Source organism: Mixophyes fleayi, chromosome 5 (genome assembly GCF_038048845.1).
Source record: "Mixophyes fleayi isolate aMixFle1 chromosome 5, aMixFle1.hap1, whole genome shotgun sequence".
NCBI lineage: Eukaryota > Metazoa > Chordata > Amphibia > Anura > Limnodynastidae > Mixophyes > Mixophyes fleayi.
Window position 1 is genome coordinate 77,846,692 of NC_134406.1, and position 19,562 is coordinate 77,866,253.

The 19,562-nt window shown below is 38.8% G+C and overlaps 1 protein-coding gene across 5 annotated transcripts in view; it reads left to right on the forward strand.

The window, feature by feature from the left end:
* The window catches only part of LOC142158464 (collagen alpha-4(VI) chain-like), a 180,080-nt gene that overhangs the window by 140,934 nt on the left and 19,584 nt on the right, over positions 1-19,562 (forward strand). For all 5 annotated transcript variants that reach the window (XM_075212427.1, XM_075212428.1, XM_075212429.1 and 2 more), the window contains exons 35-38: positions 11,686-11,776; positions 13,983-14,654; positions 16,509-16,590; positions 18,255-18,421. In XM_075212427.1, coding sequence (XP_075068528.1) covers positions 11,686-11,776; positions 13,983-14,654; positions 16,509-16,590; positions 18,255-18,421 — 1,012 coding nt within the window. The remainder of the gene's footprint in view (positions 1-11,685; positions 11,777-13,982; positions 14,655-16,508; positions 16,591-18,254; positions 18,422-19,562) is intronic.

The following is a 19,562-nucleotide window of genomic DNA, read 5'->3' on the forward strand; positions in this document are numbered from 1 at the left end:
TCTTTAATATTTTATTTTAGGAAAATTCATATGTCTTTTCAAGATGCCTTTTTGATATATGTCTACTTTCATGTATTTATTTTTCCGTCTGCTCTATGTCTCCTTAGATTTTTACAGTTCACAAACTTTTACCTTTGTTTAACTTGTGCAACTCCAAGTCCTATTGGGTACATGAGGCCAGTCCCAAGGGCAAATTCAGTTGCTATAGAAAGCAGGCTGTGACTGGGAACTCAGTTCTTCAGTTATGGTTTGGGTAACAGGTCTCCCCCCTTCCACATCATGGTATAATTCCTTTCCCAGTCTTGTCTGGTATTCTTTGTTGTGTTTGTGTCTGGTTTATGTTTTACTTTTTGGTCCTTGTATTGACCCTTGATTGACTGACTACCTGTATTGGTCTGACCTTTAACTCTCTGACTGCCCACTCCAAACTCCTGATCCTGACCTTTCTCGCTATATTCTCATGTTGTGACTACTTTCTTGGTTTACTGTCACAGTCTTGCTATGACCTAAGTCGTAAGCCCTCTTTTCATAATGATGTCTTCCTGCTACTTTTATCGGAGAATTGTCTTTGTTCGTCAGTTATTAACAGCCCATTATTTAACATGGAAGTTAAGGGGAGAGGGTCCTATATGCAACCCTCCAGGATACCACTGCATCCCAACTACTTGATGCAATTACGAGTACCTGAAAAAGTGTTAAATGGGTAAATGTAAATTTGTTTGTAGTTGTTGAAAGTAGACTGTCCTATTCTCAAATAGATCTTTGATCAGAGTGATACCACATTTAGACCAAATCTCAACTCTAGTCTAGTTCTAGCTTAAGTCTAACTAGTTCTGGGAGAGTCTAATTGAACCAAAAAGGTTTGAAAGAGGAGATCTATGTGTTATATATATATATTTTTAAATTGAGAGCTAACTTCCCACAGAACTGTCATCTACTCACTCCTGCAGTCCTGAGCATATCTTACTGGTGCTACTGTTTTTTCTTTTTTCTTAATTGGTACTGGTTTTCCTACTTTTACACATGGACAATTTTCTTGTGCTGCTTTACATTGCCGATCCAGTATTGGTCATCATTGGTATTGCACGTATAACAGATCAGATACTTGTAACTTGGGATTTAAGTGTATTTTTTTCAGGTTTATTATGGTAAGGATTCCTTTCCTTGTGATCTTTTATGCAACACCCGCCAGCAACTACATAGGGCAGTGCAGATAAGTCCCTCTTTTATTATACCAAGACGTTGTCCCCATACTTAGTTATTTTCTCCTCCAGTTCTATCACCTTGTCACTCTGCTTAATGCTCCCATTGCACTAGGTCTGGGGGTAAGGGACATCCCTACTGCTTTTGGTTTCTCCTCCTTGGTGGGCTTCCCTTTACGAGAAAGCCCATGAGAAGATCACTCCCGAGAAGAACAGCAGCTGTGTGCTACAAGCCTGCACTGTGTCTGGAGCTGTTTTACAAGGAACAGAGTTGGCTCTCCTGCTCCTGTGGTGAAGCTCCTCTCTTCTATGACCCCTTTCAATGGCTCTTGCTGCTGTTTGCTAAGATTAATTATATTCTGTAAACTCCCTATATTGTGTGTGTTGGAGATTGTTGCAGGTTCTGCCCTCTGTTCTCTATTGATTATATTCTTTATCTGAGGGATTTTTTGTAAAAGGATCACCAGAAATTAGATATTCTTGGTCAGATTTAGTCACTGTTTTATCAAACTTTGCCTTTTATACTGTGTCTGAAAAGGGACCAGTTCCTTGCTAAACATCCTAGCAAGGTGAGTGTAAATCCTTCATTACTTCATTCTGCAGCTGCGTCTGGATCACCTTTTTTTCCTTGATAAAGCATACAAGTGAGATGCGGGTCGGCGTTTGCTTTGTTTATCCCACGATCTGCCATTAATTTTATCATGGAAATTAGATCTGTTGAGGCAGTATTACTAGTTTACTTGTTAGGCAGTTGTAGAGATAGTTTACTTGTTAGGCAGTCAGCAATACATGTTTGTTTTTGCTTTTGAAGGGCTGACATTAAAGCTTTTTACGAGAAATTTACAACTCTGACATTAGCCTGTCTAACAGTACTAGCCTGCTTTATATGACCACAAACTATTTACAATTAGGCAGTCATAGGAAGTTTACTATTGGGCAGTGGGTAGTGTACTAATATGGTATGAATAAATTCTATTATACCCAACTACCCATCTTTACCTAATAGGTTAACAGAGTGCTATAGTGACACCATTAAGTGACTATAAACTGGATATACAGGTAGTGGTCATATATACTATCGCTATTGATATTATCATTATAGGTGGAAATTTTAACAGAGAGGTTATAATAGTTTAACCTGATTACAATATAAAAGTATCTTCTACTGTGCTGAATAAATATAAAACAACACAGTTTGAATAAAACTCCAGATTATTAATCTTGGCAGAGATAAAATGTATATAACACAAATAAAAGTGTTTATTAAGAAGGAATTTGGGAGACAACAAAGCTACTGCATCTGGTCTGCATTTTAATCATAATACACAGTTAATCACTATATATGCACTCTTTTGTTTTAATTATATTTCGCAATCTTGTATGAAATTATTCAAATATTTTAATGCATACAAATAAAAATAAATGTTTTTATAATTGACTCAAACATTCTGGAGTGCCTCAATATATGCTTCTTTTTTCTCCCTTTTTGGTACTCTCCCACTTGAGACGGTCATTCAGGTAGTGACAAGTTCCATGGCTATGGCCCAGGTTGAATCAGCCAAGATTCTGGAAATGTCTGTTTTGGGATTGGCACAAGTTTCTTATACTTTGGAGAAGCTCATTGAGGTTTCCAAGGTTCACAGACAGTGAAAACATCAGCAGTTTTTCTGGGTCTCTTAGGTTAAAATTCAGATTTAGAAATCTTTTTGCAGGAAAAGGAGGAGCTTTAGGGTGATTGAGACCCACAACATCGATGGTGAATTCTTTGGAGGTCAGGGCATTGACAAACTGGTTATGAGAGTCTGTCAGGCTTTGAACATCTTAGATTTGGATAATTCTCAGGCTGTTGAGGCAACTTTATTTAAAAGAAAGATGAAAATAGTTGTGTCTTTTCCCTACTCACTTATCTGAGCTCCTTGAAAAGGCATGGGCTAAGCCAGATAAAAAATATATTCCATACAATTTCCTTGTTGTGTATCCCTTGCCCGTGCAGGATATGGCTAAGTGGGAACAGCCACCGAAGGTGGAAATGCTTTTCTACCACACTTTCCATTCCTGGGACAGCTTTGTTCAAGGATGGAAAGTACAGGTAATGTGAAAATATTTTACACTCCATCTATTGGGACTATGGCTAATTAGATAAGCTTTTAGAACCGAGCTAATAGAGGTCTTCACCTTTAGCAGTCACCTTTCCCATAGAACCGGTATTGCTTGGAGGTACTCGGATGCCCCAGGACTTACACTCTAAGGTAGTAGAAGCTCTTCAGTATAACCGTAGCGCAGGGTGTAGAAATCCGAAATACTAGAGGCAGGAACAAGGGACAGGCCAAATGTCGTTGGTCAGTAGCAAGCAGAGAGGTCGAGGAACAGGCCAAGGGTCAGGGCAGGTTGTAGACACAGAAAACCAAGAAACTGGCAGAGGTCAAGTGGCATAGGCATTTGTGCAGGGTCCAAAAGATAAGTCAAAAGGTCACAACAGGTTAACATGTCAAGGACAGCAAAGGTATCCACAGTACAGAGAAGGTCAGCAGTCTGTGCAGCACACTAACACTTTAACTGGCAGGGAAGCTAAGCTCTCCCTGTGTTAAATACATGAACTGGCCAATCAGAGAATGGCCACGCAGAAAAGAACACACAGCCTCTTGGGGCTGATTCATTAACTAACAGGTGCTCGCAACCGGTTGTCAGATTATCCGGGACACTGCCTCTATAAGCAGCAGATGAGTTGCCACAGTGGCGACTCGTAACACCATCTATGTGGCTGCATGTGCAGCACTCAGGCCTTTGCTAGCTTGACATAGTTTACCAAGTGCATGAAAAAGGAGAGAGCAGAGGGGAAGGGAGGCCAGAGCGTAAGCCCTTTGAGAAACAAACTGCCAGATGGGCTCCCTTTCCACCCAGCTCAGGCTGTGAGGGAAGTCCTTCTTTTCTTGTTCCAGGACATGTTGGAAACCTCCTCTTCACACCTGTGGGTTGTCGGCATTAGATGGGCTACACCCTAGATCTTCAGAAGCCTGCACCAAACAGATATTTTTCCACTCTCCTTCTCAAAGAAAAGGCAAAGCTGCTGGCTCTCAGATAGGCTATCAACTCTCTTTTTTCTTCAGGAGTGATTAACCCAGCCTGTAACAGGAGTAGACTCAGAGTTTTATGCAAACCAAACAAAAAGAAAACAAACAAAAAGAAAAAGAGGAGCTTTTTTTCTATATTCTATTATTGACCACCAATGTCACGAACGTACTAGGATGAGTGGGATGCTTCTGGTTATCAGCTGGGATTGGAGGTAGTTTTCCCAGAGGCATGGAGTCTAACAGAGCGGAAGGTGTTTGCCAGGGATTCCTGCAAGGGAATTTGGCCTTTGCAGCTTCCACCCTGCAGGTCGCGGCCCTCTAGGGAAATTCCCAGTGAGAGGTGTGAGAGATCCAAGCACCAGGTAGTTAAGGTAGGCACCTGATGGTCACTAAGGAGTGGATATGGTAATCGATGATCTGCGGCAGAACCCTGGGGAGTTAGAGAGCGATGATCTGCAACAGTTACCACTAAGGGGTGGATATAGTGCGATGATCTGTGGCAGTACACTTGAAGAGGTAGAGAGCTGTGATTTGCAACAGTTACCACTAAGGAGTGGATATAGTTGGCGATGATCTGTGGCAGTAAATTTGGAGAGATAGAGACCGATGATCTGCGGCAGTTTACCACTAAGGAGTGGATCAGGTGAGCGATGATCTGTGGCAGTACACTGGAGAAATAGAGAGCGATGATCTGCAACAGTTACCACTAAGGAGTGGATATAGTGAGCAATGATCTGTGGCAGAACACTTGGAGAGATAAAGAGCGATGATCTGCAACAGTTACCACTAAGGAGTGGATATAGTGAGCGATTATCTGCGGTAGTACACTTGGATAGATAGAGAGCAATCATCTGCAACAGTTACCACTAAGGAGTAGATATAGTGAGCCACGATCTGCGGCAGTACACTTGGAGAGACAGAGAGCGATGATCTGTGGCAGCTACCACTAAGGAGTGGATATAGTGAGCCACGATCTGCTGCAGTACACTTGGAGAGACAGAGAGCGATGATCTGCGGCAGCTACCACTAAGGAGTGGATTAGATGAGCTATGATTTGAGGCGATCCAGAGGGAGACGCAGGAGCTGCTTCCAGGCCAGGAGTCTAACGAGAAGAACCGGCACAGAGGGGTGAGAGGAGGAACCTTATAAAGGGCTGTCAATAACAGACAGCCAATGGGAGAGCAGGAAGGTAAGAAAGGTGAGACAGACTCTGCGCATGGCAGAACCACTGCCGACATGACAACTGGAGGAGAGCGGGGAATCAGGAGACGGGTAAGCAGCCACGGGAGACCGATGTGTGACAACCAACCATCTTATAATTAAAATCACATATTTTATTATTCTTATTCTAATATAAAATCAACAAAATGAATCATAAAAAAATTATATAGCCACATAAAAACCATATAAAGACATAAAAATATATTATAATGCCACCTTATTAAAGAAATTATATTTTCCTGTTTAGGAGTCAAAATCCATATATTCAACCCTGGGGGTGCACTCCCCAGTTAAATATCTCTTACATTACACAACAATTGTGTCTTTTAAGACAAAATACCGCAGCCTTCTGTGACACTTGTTGCAAATCTCTTCCTAGCAATTTTGGCCCATCTTGAACCTTAAGTCCTTGAACACAAAGATTTGATTGGACAGGTTCAGTATGGAGACTCTTAGATGCTTAATCAATAGCATAGAGGGCAATAAATTATTAGTGTGCATAGATATCAAGGATGCATATCTTCATATTTATACTTTATATACTTTTAGTTCAGCACTCTTCCATTCAGTCTGCCCACTGTGTCAGTGTCAGAGGAAGGTGATTCTGGGTCTAACCTTCAACACCAGGGAGTAGAGGGTCTTCTTTCTTGAAAACTAGATCCGGACTCTCCAGGTGTTGGAGAAGAGAGTTCTGGCACTCAGAAGTCCATCAGTTTTTCTCTACATGATGTTGATGGGGAAGATGGTCTCCACCTTCAGCGTGGTTCAGTATGACAGCTCTCAGATGTTTCAGCTTGATTTCTTGAGCAAGTGGTCAAGGTCCAGCCTTTGGTTGGATTTTCAGCTTATCTCACTGCCCCCAATGACATGACTGTCTTTCAGGTGGTCATTCAGAGCAGACAACTTGATTGAGTGCCACTTATTTTCTTTCTCGACTGGACCACTGTAATCACGGATGTCAGCTATGGGAGGCGGTGGATGGCTTTGTACGTTTGTTTGCATAGTCCAGGGACAAAGCAAAGTTCCTTATCAATGATCTAGAGTTCAGTAGAGTAATGAGCACTCTGACAGGGCCCAGTCAGTACTGGAAGGCAAGCCCGTCAATTTCCAGTCAGACAACACCAAAGGTGTGATATATGTAAATCCTCAGGGAGCAACCTTAGATCTCTCTAGTATAAGGGACTATTTCCAAATCAGCTGAAAGCTTTCTATCAGAAAACTTGGCAGTATACATTCCAGGGTGGAGAATTGGGAGGTGGATTTTCTGAGCAGAAGTTAGAGATCATGGTCTCCTGGCACAACAATGTGGTGCCAAAATTCTGCTTAGGAAACCATCCCTAGTGGATGCCATTATAGTCCTTTGGAACTTCAGTTTGCTCTTTCTCTTCTCTCCAACTCTAATGCCCCCTCACATTCTTAGGAAAGCCAAGCAGAAGAGAGTTTCGGTGATCCTTGTGGCTCCAGATTGGCCTTGAAGGGCCTGGTATGCCATGTTTTAAGGATGGCAGCAGGTTTCAGAAAGTCTTCCAACTCACTATACTAGATCAGTTAGTGCTGTTTGGGTTCTGTGTCACAGGGCTATTGCCAAACATCTATGAGGATTATTTAAAAAAGCACAAAGTAGATCTGATTCAAAAGAAAAATATGTATCACCATAGAGCTAAAAAAATATATATTTTATTTTATCTCCACAATAAATCTATACATACATAAAACTTTAAAAAAACTATTAAAACAAGGTCACTATATATTTTAGTCTGGGCCACTTTATATAACTAATTATCAATGAGAATAAACAAAAAACAAACAAACCTATAGTGCACATATAGGGAAGAATGTAATATCTCATCATCATCATCATCATCATTGGTAATATCTCATTGGTATTAATTTATATCATGATCCGAATTTCTAATAATATAAATTCACAGAGTTTTTTCACAATTTAAATTGCAGCTATATCTTAGTGGAATCCACAGATCTCTTTATGGGATAAACATCACAATTTTTTAGGAATACTAATGCCTTTATATGTATACTCCTTCCAATGGCTCAGCCGTCTTTCTCACAGCAGGAAATGCAAATCATCACTAATGCATCCGACTCATGTATTCTTGCTAGTGGCCTATCACCGCCTACTCAAACAACATTCTGAGTCTCTCACTTGCAATATAAACAGTCTATTCACCGCTGCAAAGATCTTACCCACTCTGGGCTTTTGAAAGAAATTTCTTAATACTGATGATGAAGTCTTGTCTGGAGTTAAAAGGCTTTCGTTCCCACAGTCAATTTAATGAAAGCATACGTTTGTGGATCTGTGATTATGCTCCAAAGAAGTCCCACTGACGCGTTTCTCCACTGTTTATGAGTAGTGTCCTCAGAGATATTTGATATCTTCTTTTTAGACTTACTCATTAATAGCAATCAGTCCATTACTGCAGAACATGTGTTAATTATCATAATAAACATTACAAACTCTATAGCAATAATATCCAAATGATTTCTATGTTTCAACAGTAACGTTTTAAAAATAATATCTTTATTGTCATAAAAGTAAACCTTTTCTAATCTATATTTCATACATGATTTGTATCCAAATCGATATACATTATTTTCAAATCATCTAAAAACATCTCTGGTAAACTATACTTCTATTTTTCCCACACATTAATTCTTTATACATAGCAATTTTAAAATTATTATATTCTTCTCAATTCTCAACAAAAGTACTATCTTCTTTAAAATATACAAAATATAAAGTATATATTAAAAGAAACCAATACTAATCAGCATTGGGCTATGTAGGATTTCAACTCACAACACTCTGGGGTGTTAAACTGTTACACAACACCATGAGCCATAAGGCTCTCTAGTTAGCTAATTGTGAATTATTATACCTTAAGATCTATATTATAACAATAACAATTTCAAAATAATATCTTTATTGATATACCGATGTCTTTTTCTAATCTATATTCCATACATAATTTACATCTAGATCAACATACATTGTTTTCAGAAGAGCCAAATCATCTTAAAATATCTCTAATATGCTATACTTCTTTTTTACCCTTATATATAATAATATTGGAATTAATATATCCGTCTACATTCTCAGCAGAGTTACTACTCATCCTTTAAGTTATATACTTACTAAGTAAGCTGTGTGTGCTTATATTTACATTTGTGTAACAGTCTGGAGGTGTGAAGAGTTAACCCTGTGTGTGATGGTGTGGGTCTTGTTTGTGGTTAACTAGAAGCCTGTGTGCCAGTGTGGGACAGTATCTTGGGGTCCTATTGCCCGGAACCAATAGGTGGTGGCAGAAACATTGAAGTGTCTGGGGGTGTGAGAGCGCTATGTTGGGGGCGATTCCGTAGGTCTAGAACCTGTGTGATGGGTGAGAGAGACTGCAGGCTGAAATCGTGTGTGACGCCATACAGCAAACACCCCAAAGTCACGGCAGCTGGGAGCGTGTTCGTGACAACCATCAATATTGAAAAATTTCTTTCAAAAGCCCAGAGTGGGTAAAATCTTTGCAGAGGTGAATAGACTGTTTATACTGCAAGTGAGAGACTCGGAATGTTGTTTAAGCAGGCGGTTATAGGCCACTAGCAAGAATACATGAGTCGGATGCATTAGTGATGATTTGCATTTCCTGCTGTGAGAAAGATGGTTGTACCATTGGAAGAAGTATAAATATAAAGGCATTAGTATTCCTATAAAAGTGTGGTTTTTATCCCATAAGCAGTGGTTCACAAAGTGTGTGCCGTGGCTCCTAGGGGTGCCGCGGCGCTGTCACAGGGGTGCCGTGGCCAAGAAGAAAAGAAGAGAAAAAAACTTACCAATCTGGCGGCACCTGGGACCCAGCATCCTCCTCCCTCCTTGCTTCCCACTAAATGTCGGGCGTGATGTCATCACGACCTACATATTCAGTGAAAAGCGGCAGGAGAGAGGAGGATGCTGGGTCCCGGGCACCGCCAGATTGGTAAGAAGACAGAAGAAATAGAAGAAAGAAGGCTAAGTATAGTAAGTAAAGAAAGGGCAGGGGAAGTGGTGATAGGAAACAGCAATGGAGGGGCAAAAGAATGAAGGAAGGGGCCAAGTGAGGATGAAGAGGAGCAAAGTGAGTATGAAGAGGGGCAGAGTGAGAATAAAGAGGGGCAGAGTAAAAATGAAGAGGAGCAGAGTGAGAATGAAGAGGGCCAGAACGTGGATGAAGGGGGCACAGTGGATGAAGGAGGGCACAGAGTGTGAGGATGAAGGAGGGCACAGAGTGTGAGGATGAAGGAGGGCACAAAGTGTGTGAATGAAGGATTGCACAGAGTGTGTGAATGAAGGAGGGCACAGAGTGTGTGGATGAAGGGGCACAGTGTGATCGTGAAGGGGCACAGTGTGATGATTTTTGTACAAGTTGTGGTTTTATTTTGTTTGATCTTATTCTTTTCAGTATTAGCTGCAAATTATTCTTTGACAGAAATATGATTGAAGAAAATATATAAATTTATGTGTATTATTTTTGCAAACAACTTACTAAGTATTTTTGTCCTGAACTAAATACTTATTACGTTATTTTGACCCAACTACTTATAAAACAGGACTGCTCAGTAATTATTTTGGAGGGGCGCCTTGAAAAAATGATGGAGACTCTAAGGGTGCCATGAACTGAAAAAGTTTGGGAACCACTGCCATAAAGAGTTCTGTGGATTCCACTAAGATATAACTGCAATTTTAATTGTGGAAAAACTGTCAATTTATATTTTTAGAAATCCGTATCATGATATAAATTAATACCAATGAGACATTACAATTTTTCCTATATGTGCACTATAGTTTTTTTTCTCTTTGGTAATCAGATATACAAATTGGTCCGGACTAAAGAATTTAGTGACCTTGTTTTAATAGTTTTTAAATGTTTTATGTATCTATAGATTTATTGTGGAGATAAAATAAATATATTTTTATTTAGCTCTGTGGTGATGCATATTTTTCTTTTGGATCATATCTACTTTGCGCTTTTTTGATTAGTTTTGTTTGTTTTCTCAAAATTTGACATTGGCACACAACAGCTTCTACAAATTAAGCGGCAACTTTGATCTATTTTTAAATATAGAATCACTATCTGGATTGTTATATGTTTATGTTATAGAAGATACAGTTCTGAAATCAGCGCCAGGTTCCCTTTACCTAAATTAGGTTTAAAGCTTTTTAAATGTGATGATTATTTAACTGGTCCTCTGAGCACATGTTTAACGAGTTTTACAGAGATGCTAGCCTTGGATGATGAGTCTTTCGTTCAGTGTTTCCTCCCTTAGGGGCAGCTTTGGAATGTGCCCAAGGTAGCAGTGTCCATAGATAGGATGTAGGAGAAAACAGGATTTTTGTATTTACTGTTAAATCAATTTCTCCAAATCTATCTAGGGGACACCATGTTTCCACTCTATACACTCTGTTACATTTGTTTGTTTGTTTTTGGACTGTATGTTTGGTTAATTATCTTGTGTTTACTCTAACCTTTGGTGTTTTGCAATTTGTCGGATTGAGAGTGGGGAGGAGCTTTAATCTTCAGAAGTTAATTCTATAACACTATGTAGTGCCAAGCTCATATGCCCTCAATACAACCCCAAAGTAGCAGTTTCCCACAGATGGATTAGGAGAAATAGATTTAGCAGTAAGTGCAAAAATCCTGTTTCCTGGCCATTTAAGTGTGCAATGCAATCTTCCTACTGTTAAACTATTTTGCATCTTCTGCAATGCAAGTATAACTGACAGTGTACAACCAGGTAGGTCATCACATTTATGTTCTGATTCACAATGCAGTGTACCAATTAGTCATACAGGAATTAATTTACAAGCAAAATGGATAAGTTACTCTTTTGGAGAGGCTGCTTCAATTGCTCTGGACACTGCTGAACAAATCAACCTATCCTAATGAGGCTAAAGCAGGCTGAGATGGGTCTGCCTGTAACAGCATATTTTGTGTCAGCAGCAACTTATGTCATGCTCTAAATGCCCAACCGGTGGGACAGTCCCTTCACTTTTTTGAGAGATGCTTTTGAATATTTTTCCCAGGAATCATTGCCTGAAAGTTTACTCATCTCTTTTCATTGTTCTAATGAGCCTGCTTATAATACTATTACTAATTATAAATAGTTTCAAATGCTAAATGCTTCTAAATACTGTTGTTAATTAGGTGGATGAAAGCAGGGTATTCCAGCTATTTGTTTGGAAGAGACCGGAAGATCAGAATCTAAAAGCCATTTCACACTGCACTCTGTGCTATGGTAAGAGTTTCTTAATTGTAAAATACATTGATCTTATTTCATTTATCAATTAGATTATGATTAACAATAATACATGATTTTAATTATATACTCACATTACAATATAATAAATCACTTTTATAAGAACCTGACTGTGGATCATTTCTAATTATGACTGTTGATACACAAAAGAGATGAGTCAAGCAAATAATTGACATTTATTAAAGAACACTATTAAATTATTATTATTATTATTATGCAGCATGATCAACTTCTGAACAAACAATTTTTTCTTAAATTACACATATATTATTTATAGTTTAACTTTACAATGCATACTATGAAATTTACAAATCTGTATAAAATGTTATTATTTCCAGCTTTTTTGATATACACAGCACACATACTACTTTATAGTATTATTATTACTATTATTATTATTAATTTTTATTTGTAAGGCGCCACAAAGTGTCTGCAGCTCCGTACAGGAACAAACAGTAGGACAGTACAAGTTAAATATTATGGTACAATAAACAAGTAGCACTATAACTCAGGTAGCTCAAAGCACAGCTAATAAGAAAGGGTGGGGGAAAGTCAGCACAGCAGTAAACCCGTGCCCAAAAGTGTGGGCACAGCTAACAGGTGCATAGAAAAGCAGGGGTGGAGTCACTGGGCTCAAGAAGGATGTGGACAGAGTAGCTGTGGAGCAGAGTAAAAAGTGGTGGAAACAGGAGGAGAAAGGACTCTGCTCAGAGGAACTAACAGTCTAAGGAAGCGGCAGACAGACAGAGGACACAAGGAAAGTGAGATGGGGACGGGGAAAAGTTGCATTAGTGTTTCTAGTCCATAATCTTAGTCCATATGCTTATTTTTTTTACAGGTAATTATTGTTTTTGATTGGCTAATATATAGTTTTTAAAGTTTTAAAATAGTTCTAATAGAATATTTGACAACGCACATGAAACACTAAATAAAAATAGGACTGGTCCTAATAAACGTAAAGATCCGTGGATAGTAGAGTTAACTATATTTATTCACAAAATTATGTGAATTTAACATATAAACAAGAGTTCTTGTATACAATCCTTGTTAAAACAACACTACAGGCAATATGGGCAATTGCTGAACTATATGTTACCAGTTACTCACAGAAAACATATCAATCTACAATAAATCCATATAAATATTGCCGTAAACCACTTTAAACTGCATATTTGTTGCTTAATATATGAGAATAATTTAAAAGAAAACTAGAAAAATTTTAAATCTGTTTTCATATAAAATGTACAGCCTGTGGACATATGAGTGTGAAACAGGTCTGCCAACACTTAGTTGAATAATGATGTGTTCTTAATTGGTTGAAAAACGAATGGCCAGTCTTTAGCAAGTAACCTGCAAATGTATTCTCCGAAAGACAAGACACATTCTTAAGAATTAAAATTTTGGCAGTAATGTTTGTAAAGTCACTTCATAGCTGGATAAACATGAGACTCAGCTTGTGTTAGTTAGTTTAGTTTATGACAATATTACTAAGGATTTATTTTAGATTGATATGTTTTCTTTGAGTAACTAGTATATATAGTCTCGTAATTGGCCATATTGCTTATATTGTTGTTTTAATAAGGATTTTATACAAGAGCTCTTGTTTATATGTTAAACTCATGTAATTTTGTAAATAAATATAGTTAACTCTACTATCCACAGATCTTTGAGTTTATTAGGATCGGTCCTATTTTTATTTAGCGGCTCTTGTGTGCTGTCGCAAATATTATTTGTAGATTTTCCAATTTCTGTAGGGGAGTGCAGACCCCCAGCGATTGGCAGCCTTGATTCACTAAACATACCCTGCGCTGAAAGGTTTTGTTTTTACCTATTGAGAATTTCTCTTAAATAGTTCTAGTTTGACACCAGTCATACCAAGAAAGCGATTGATGTTTGAAACAGGTCTAGAACTGTGAAAGAATCTGGAAACACTTTGTATTAACAAAAGGCTATAATTAAATTAAAACAGATAGACCTGTTAGTTTTCTGTCTAAGGTAAATTTCTGTATATTTCTCAGAATACATTTCACTATGTTGTTTTGATTCTTGTAAATTTTGAAAAACATAAACACAAAAAAAAAACATAAACACACAAAATTTTTTATATAAAACATGTGATTTTTGAAATAAAAAACATATTTTGGTGTAATAAAGTATGACATGTTCCATGCCAACTGTGTTTCAGACAAGTGTCAACCTGATGAAGAGTGTGAGCTGGATCCTGTTCCTCCCACTGATATAGCCATGGACATTGTCTTCATTCTGGACAGTTCTCGTAGTGTGAGAAGTGATGACTTTGTGCGAGCAAAAGCCTTCGTGAGCACAATGCTTGATCATATTCATATATCAGAGCAGCCACAAGCATTAGACACAGGAGCTAGAGTAGCTTTGCTCCAACAGGCCACTCCTGGCTTCATGCCAAATAGAAATGTAAGCCCTGTTAAAACAGAGTTTGACCTTGTGAGTTACAATGACAGAAATTTAATGAAAAGACACATCCAAGAAGCTGTATCACAGCTGGAAGGACCATCTGCACTGGGCTATTCTGTTCAGTGGGCCATAGAAAATATTTTCAAGAAATCTCCTAATGCAAGGAAGCACAAAGTCATTTTCACAATCCTCGGCAGTAGAACAAGTTCTTGGGACAGAGAGAAATTGAAGGAAGTGTCCCGAATAGCCAAGTGTGAAAAATTCACACTATTTGTTTTGGCTTTCGGAAAAGACATACGACACAATGAGCTGTTGGAACTTTCTAGCCTTCCCCAAAGTCAACACGCACTACATGTGCTCACTGTGTCAAAGCCTGAGATGGTATATGCTGAGAGATTCATCCATGCCTTCATGAGTCTTCTGAACGGTAAATAGTAAATACTTTATACCATGTTTCGAAGTACAAAGCTCATTTTGTGTTTGACATACATCTGTTTTTTTGCATTAGATACGCATTATACTCATATATAGATTTCTGCATATCGTTGACTTGCACCTCCTTGAGTCAATGAGAGGAGGAATGGGAGCTGGTAAAGCGTAGGCGGAGTACACTAAGGACACAATATAATTAGACTTTGCTGAATCCACAGATATGCCTTTTAGGACTCTTGCATGTGTTGTGGGCTGGTACAATGATATGCAGTGATGATTATTAGAAGCACTAGCTTGCAACTTTTGATTGGCTAAATGCGTATTGATCTCTCCAGCTGATACTACTTAAATCATCATATTTTATGAAGTCATATATTGCGCATACCTAGTTGACATTTCCATATGAACTACTGCAGGAAGAATAGGATTTCATTTGTATTTAATTACATCTTATATTGAACTATCACATTTGTTAATAACATTGTTAAAATACTATTCTCCATTGTGTGTATATGACACTTCACTTTGTTATTATATTGTGTACAAGTGATTTTAGTATTTACTACTAACACTGTAAAGCCACATCAGTGGTAGTCATATATACTGACATCCTGCCAACATGGAAATGCAGACAGGGTAAATGGCGGTATTTCAATTTGGCCGACGCTGATAAAACACTGACACTGTGATTGACGGCGGTCAAAATGCCTATATGAAATCTGTCAGTGCCAGTGGGTCCAGCAGCTATACAGCTATACACTCGCCAGTCATATTAACCCTAGTGCTGCAATCCTAGTGTCAGTATTTCCCAACCCAGCCACATGTCTACCCTATCTTTACACTATTGAGTAACATAAATGCTACAGTTTTTGAGCTGGATCGATGTTGAGGTGCAGCTGACTCAACAAATGCCCATAAATACCGTTGTTCATATGAGTCTTTTCCCTACGTAAGTTCTAAGCGCATAAGCATCTACAGTACCTCTAAATGAGCCCTGTAATATACAGCACTCAGCATGTGTGATATGATTGTGACAAAGGGTTATTCACAATAAAAATCCCCTGGTTTGTCTAAACATGATTAATATCCCCATATAACTACAACTGCCAAGATTTGAATTCAAAGCTAACACTTTCCGGAAGTTCCTAGGTGCTCCCAGTTGTATATCCCATTAGACGGAAAACTTAGGTTAAATCAAACAATTAGAAATGTGGGACAAATCCTCACTAGCACATTGATCTGTGGGATATCATCAATATTTGATCACATACAGTTCAGGATTCAGCCCTCCTCCCCTGTGAGATGACTACAAGAAGCCCGTGTATATACTAATGATATAGTAGGGAATTCTTAAAAAATTAAATATCTTTTGCCCATACATCATTGAATGTAAAATAATATTTCTATCAACCATCACAAATTTACACATAGAGGGTAATAAGATAGGAAGCTCTCAGCACGGCACATGGTAATGATTCATTTCTTTACCATAGCGCTCACCCGAGCTCTGCTCTGTCCACCTCAAGGCCCGGCCCCTGATAGACAGTTGCGCTAAGTGGATATCCACAGGCAAGTGTGGAGGGAAGAATTCAAATATTTTTCTCCATCGTTGCATTCATACATCAACAGACACCTTAGTTTTTACCTCTTACTGATACAATTTTGCTGTTAATTGATTTATTAATCATACAGCTTATGGTGCTCAATAGCGGATTGCTTATGTTAGGGAAGCATATGTTATGAATTTCCTTAAGATTCTCAATATTATAGTTCAAAGTTAATTTAGTGTTGCCGCAATTCTTGGTTTCAAATTAGATTGTAGTGTTAAACTATAACAACGTATTTCCAGATGATGTTAACGACTATCCAGCACAAGCCTTTCAAGCAGAGTGTGAAAAACGTGGGGACTCTCTCTTGTCTTTGTCAGAAAGGTGAGTAGTACACCAACAATAATAAACTCGGCATGCCTAATTTATAATGCTGTATACGTTCACTTGTATAAATAACAAACAGTGTTGTAAAATAAAAAAAGCTTACACAGCCTCACAACCAATCAGATGATGCCCACTACAGGGCTGAATGCCCCCTTTCAAAACTTTTCCAGCAAATTCCTGTCACACCTAATAATTGTCATTTGCAGCAATACATGAATCTCTAGGTGGTTGTATACATGATTAGAAATTCTTACATAAATAAAAATGAATAAAATCTTATCTAGCAGACTTAAATTGCTGGCGTATAGTGGAGAGCAGTGATGTTCTGTGTGTGCTATTCAGCATGGAGTTGGGACTGTTGCACCTAAAAATAGTGTCATAAGTCTCTGAAGAACTTCCTCCCAAAGCAGCCAGCGGTCAGATTATTCATGAGGGATCAATGGGGGACCTGTTTATACTTTATGCCTGGAATGTGGCAGCAGGTAAATGCATCACCAGGAATGTGGAGGCAGGTAAATGTAGCACCAGGAATATAGCAGCAGGCAAATGCAGCACTAGGAATATAGCAGCAGGTAAATGTAGCACCAGGAATGTGGAGGTAGGTAAATGCAGCACCAGGAATATAGCAGCAGGTAAATGCAGCACCAGTAATATGGCAGCAGGTAAATGCAGCACCAGGAATATAGCAACAGGTAAATGCAGCACTAGAAATATATAAGCAGGTAAATGCAGCACCAGGAATATTGCAGCAGGTAAATGCAGCACCAGGAATACAGCAGCAGGTAAATACAGCACTAGGAATATAGCAGCAGGTAAATGCAGCATCAGGAATATAGCAGCAGATAAATGCACACCAGGAATGTGGCAGCAGGTAAATGCAGCACCAGGAATATAGCAGCAGGTAAATGCAGCACCAGGAATATGGCAGCAGGTAAAGGCAGCACCAGGAATATAGCAGCAGGTAAATGCAGCACCAGGGATGTGGCAGCAGGTAAATGCAGCACCAGGAATGTGGAAGCAGGTAAATGCAGCACCAGGGATGTGGCAGCAGGTAAATGCAGCACCAGGGATGTGGCAGCAGGTAAATGCAGCACCAGGAATGTGGCAGCAGGTAAATGCAGCACCAGGAATGTGGCAGCAGGTAAATGCAGCACCAGGAATGTGGCAGCAGGTAAATGCAGCACCAGGAATGTGGCAGCAGGTAAATGCAGCACTGGATAATACATTGGGGAGCAAGGAGTCACTGAACCTAACAGAGGTAAATGCTCTTGCACCCTAATGGTGCATAGAGAGAGTCTCAGCCTGCACTGTATGGGCAGGAAGCCAGGTCAGGTCAGTCATGTGATCGATTCTTTGAGAGAATGGCATGCACCACGTTGCAGCAAAGGGCATTCCTTACCCGAGTCTGGCGTGTGACACACTATACCTCTGAAGCGCTGTGCCCTGTGGTGCATCCTTTATACCCGGGCCTTCCTTTGCTTTGTGACCTGACTAGAGGCACCTCTTACAATACACTAGTTACGGCTGTGGGGCTAGTTAAGCTTTGAATGCAACCTTAAGAGTGTTTTTATATAATCTACGTAGTAATATTACCAAAATAATTTCTATTTTAAATATGTTACTGGCAATAATAATGAACAGATAATTGGATATTTCCTTAGTGTTAGTTATACAGAACTTGAAGTTGAACCAACAGACAAAACATTAGAGTACGTGGAAAGAGAGGTGGAAGAATATATTTATGAGGAAGAAACAGAGGGTAATAGTGAACTGGTAACCTCAGAGGATGCTGTTGATGAGAAAGCTGAACCAGAGATCATAAGGCCCGGTATGTATTATAACAATTCAGGTAGATTGTATTGATGTGAGTTGGACATTGTGAGTTTTCCAAGTACTTGCATGATGCAAACTGAATACCGCCCTAATAAAAAATTAAATGTATCAGGAAGCTGTTGATGCATGTACTCACCAGATATAACAAAACGTGTGTACTCACTCTTTATTAAAACATTTCTATTCTTGAATCTGCATTACTCCCTGTCGCTAATGCCCAGCCTAATTTCCGGTCTATTAGGATGCTGACTCTTTCTAGAATCACACACCACTAATTAACTTAATTTCTTATGATAAAAAGAAAAATATTATCAATGCCACCAAGCTGCCAACCAGTTTGTCATGAACGTCCAACCTGTCCCAGATACAGCAATCTGAGCAGCTGGCCATGACTGGCGCCACCTTCGTCACTTACCAATGAATACACCTTTTCTGCCACCACGAAGGATTTATTATGGTGTCCTTACGTTCACCAGAATCACTTATTAATGTTTCACACTTAAATCATATACCCATGTAGCATGAGCCTCCCTGGGCTTCGTAAGTTGACAAATAATCACGGAGAGCAACTAGATTAAATTTATTCAATCTTAAAAATGGTTCCAAGGCTTAGTTACAAAAATTAATAATAACACATACAATATGTTTGTACAAATAAGTTTCAGAAAAATAAAATAGGAAATAAAATCACTACTTACTAGTTAAGACCTGGGGCCTGATTCATTAAGGAACTTAGGCAAGAAATTTCTTACTTAAGTCTCCTGGACAAAACCATGTTGAAATGCAAGGGGTGAAAATGAGTTTTCTATTTTGCACATAAGTTAAATACTGTCTGTTTTTTCATGTAGCACACAAATATCAACTTTTAAATCTCAGTGTACAAATAAGCTGAAAAAAATTGTTTAAGTATTTAACTTATGTGCAAAATAGAAAACTAATTTTCACCCCTTGCATTTTTACATGGTTGTCCAGGAGAATTAAGTAAGAAATTTCTTGCCTAAGTTCCTTAATGAATCAGGACCCTGGTGTGTGAGGGAACGCAATTGAGAAAAATGCGCAATTTCAGTCTTGATAGACCCCATCATGAAAATGCACACGTTATTATCTAAGGCAGAAGATTTTAAACCTTTTTTTAA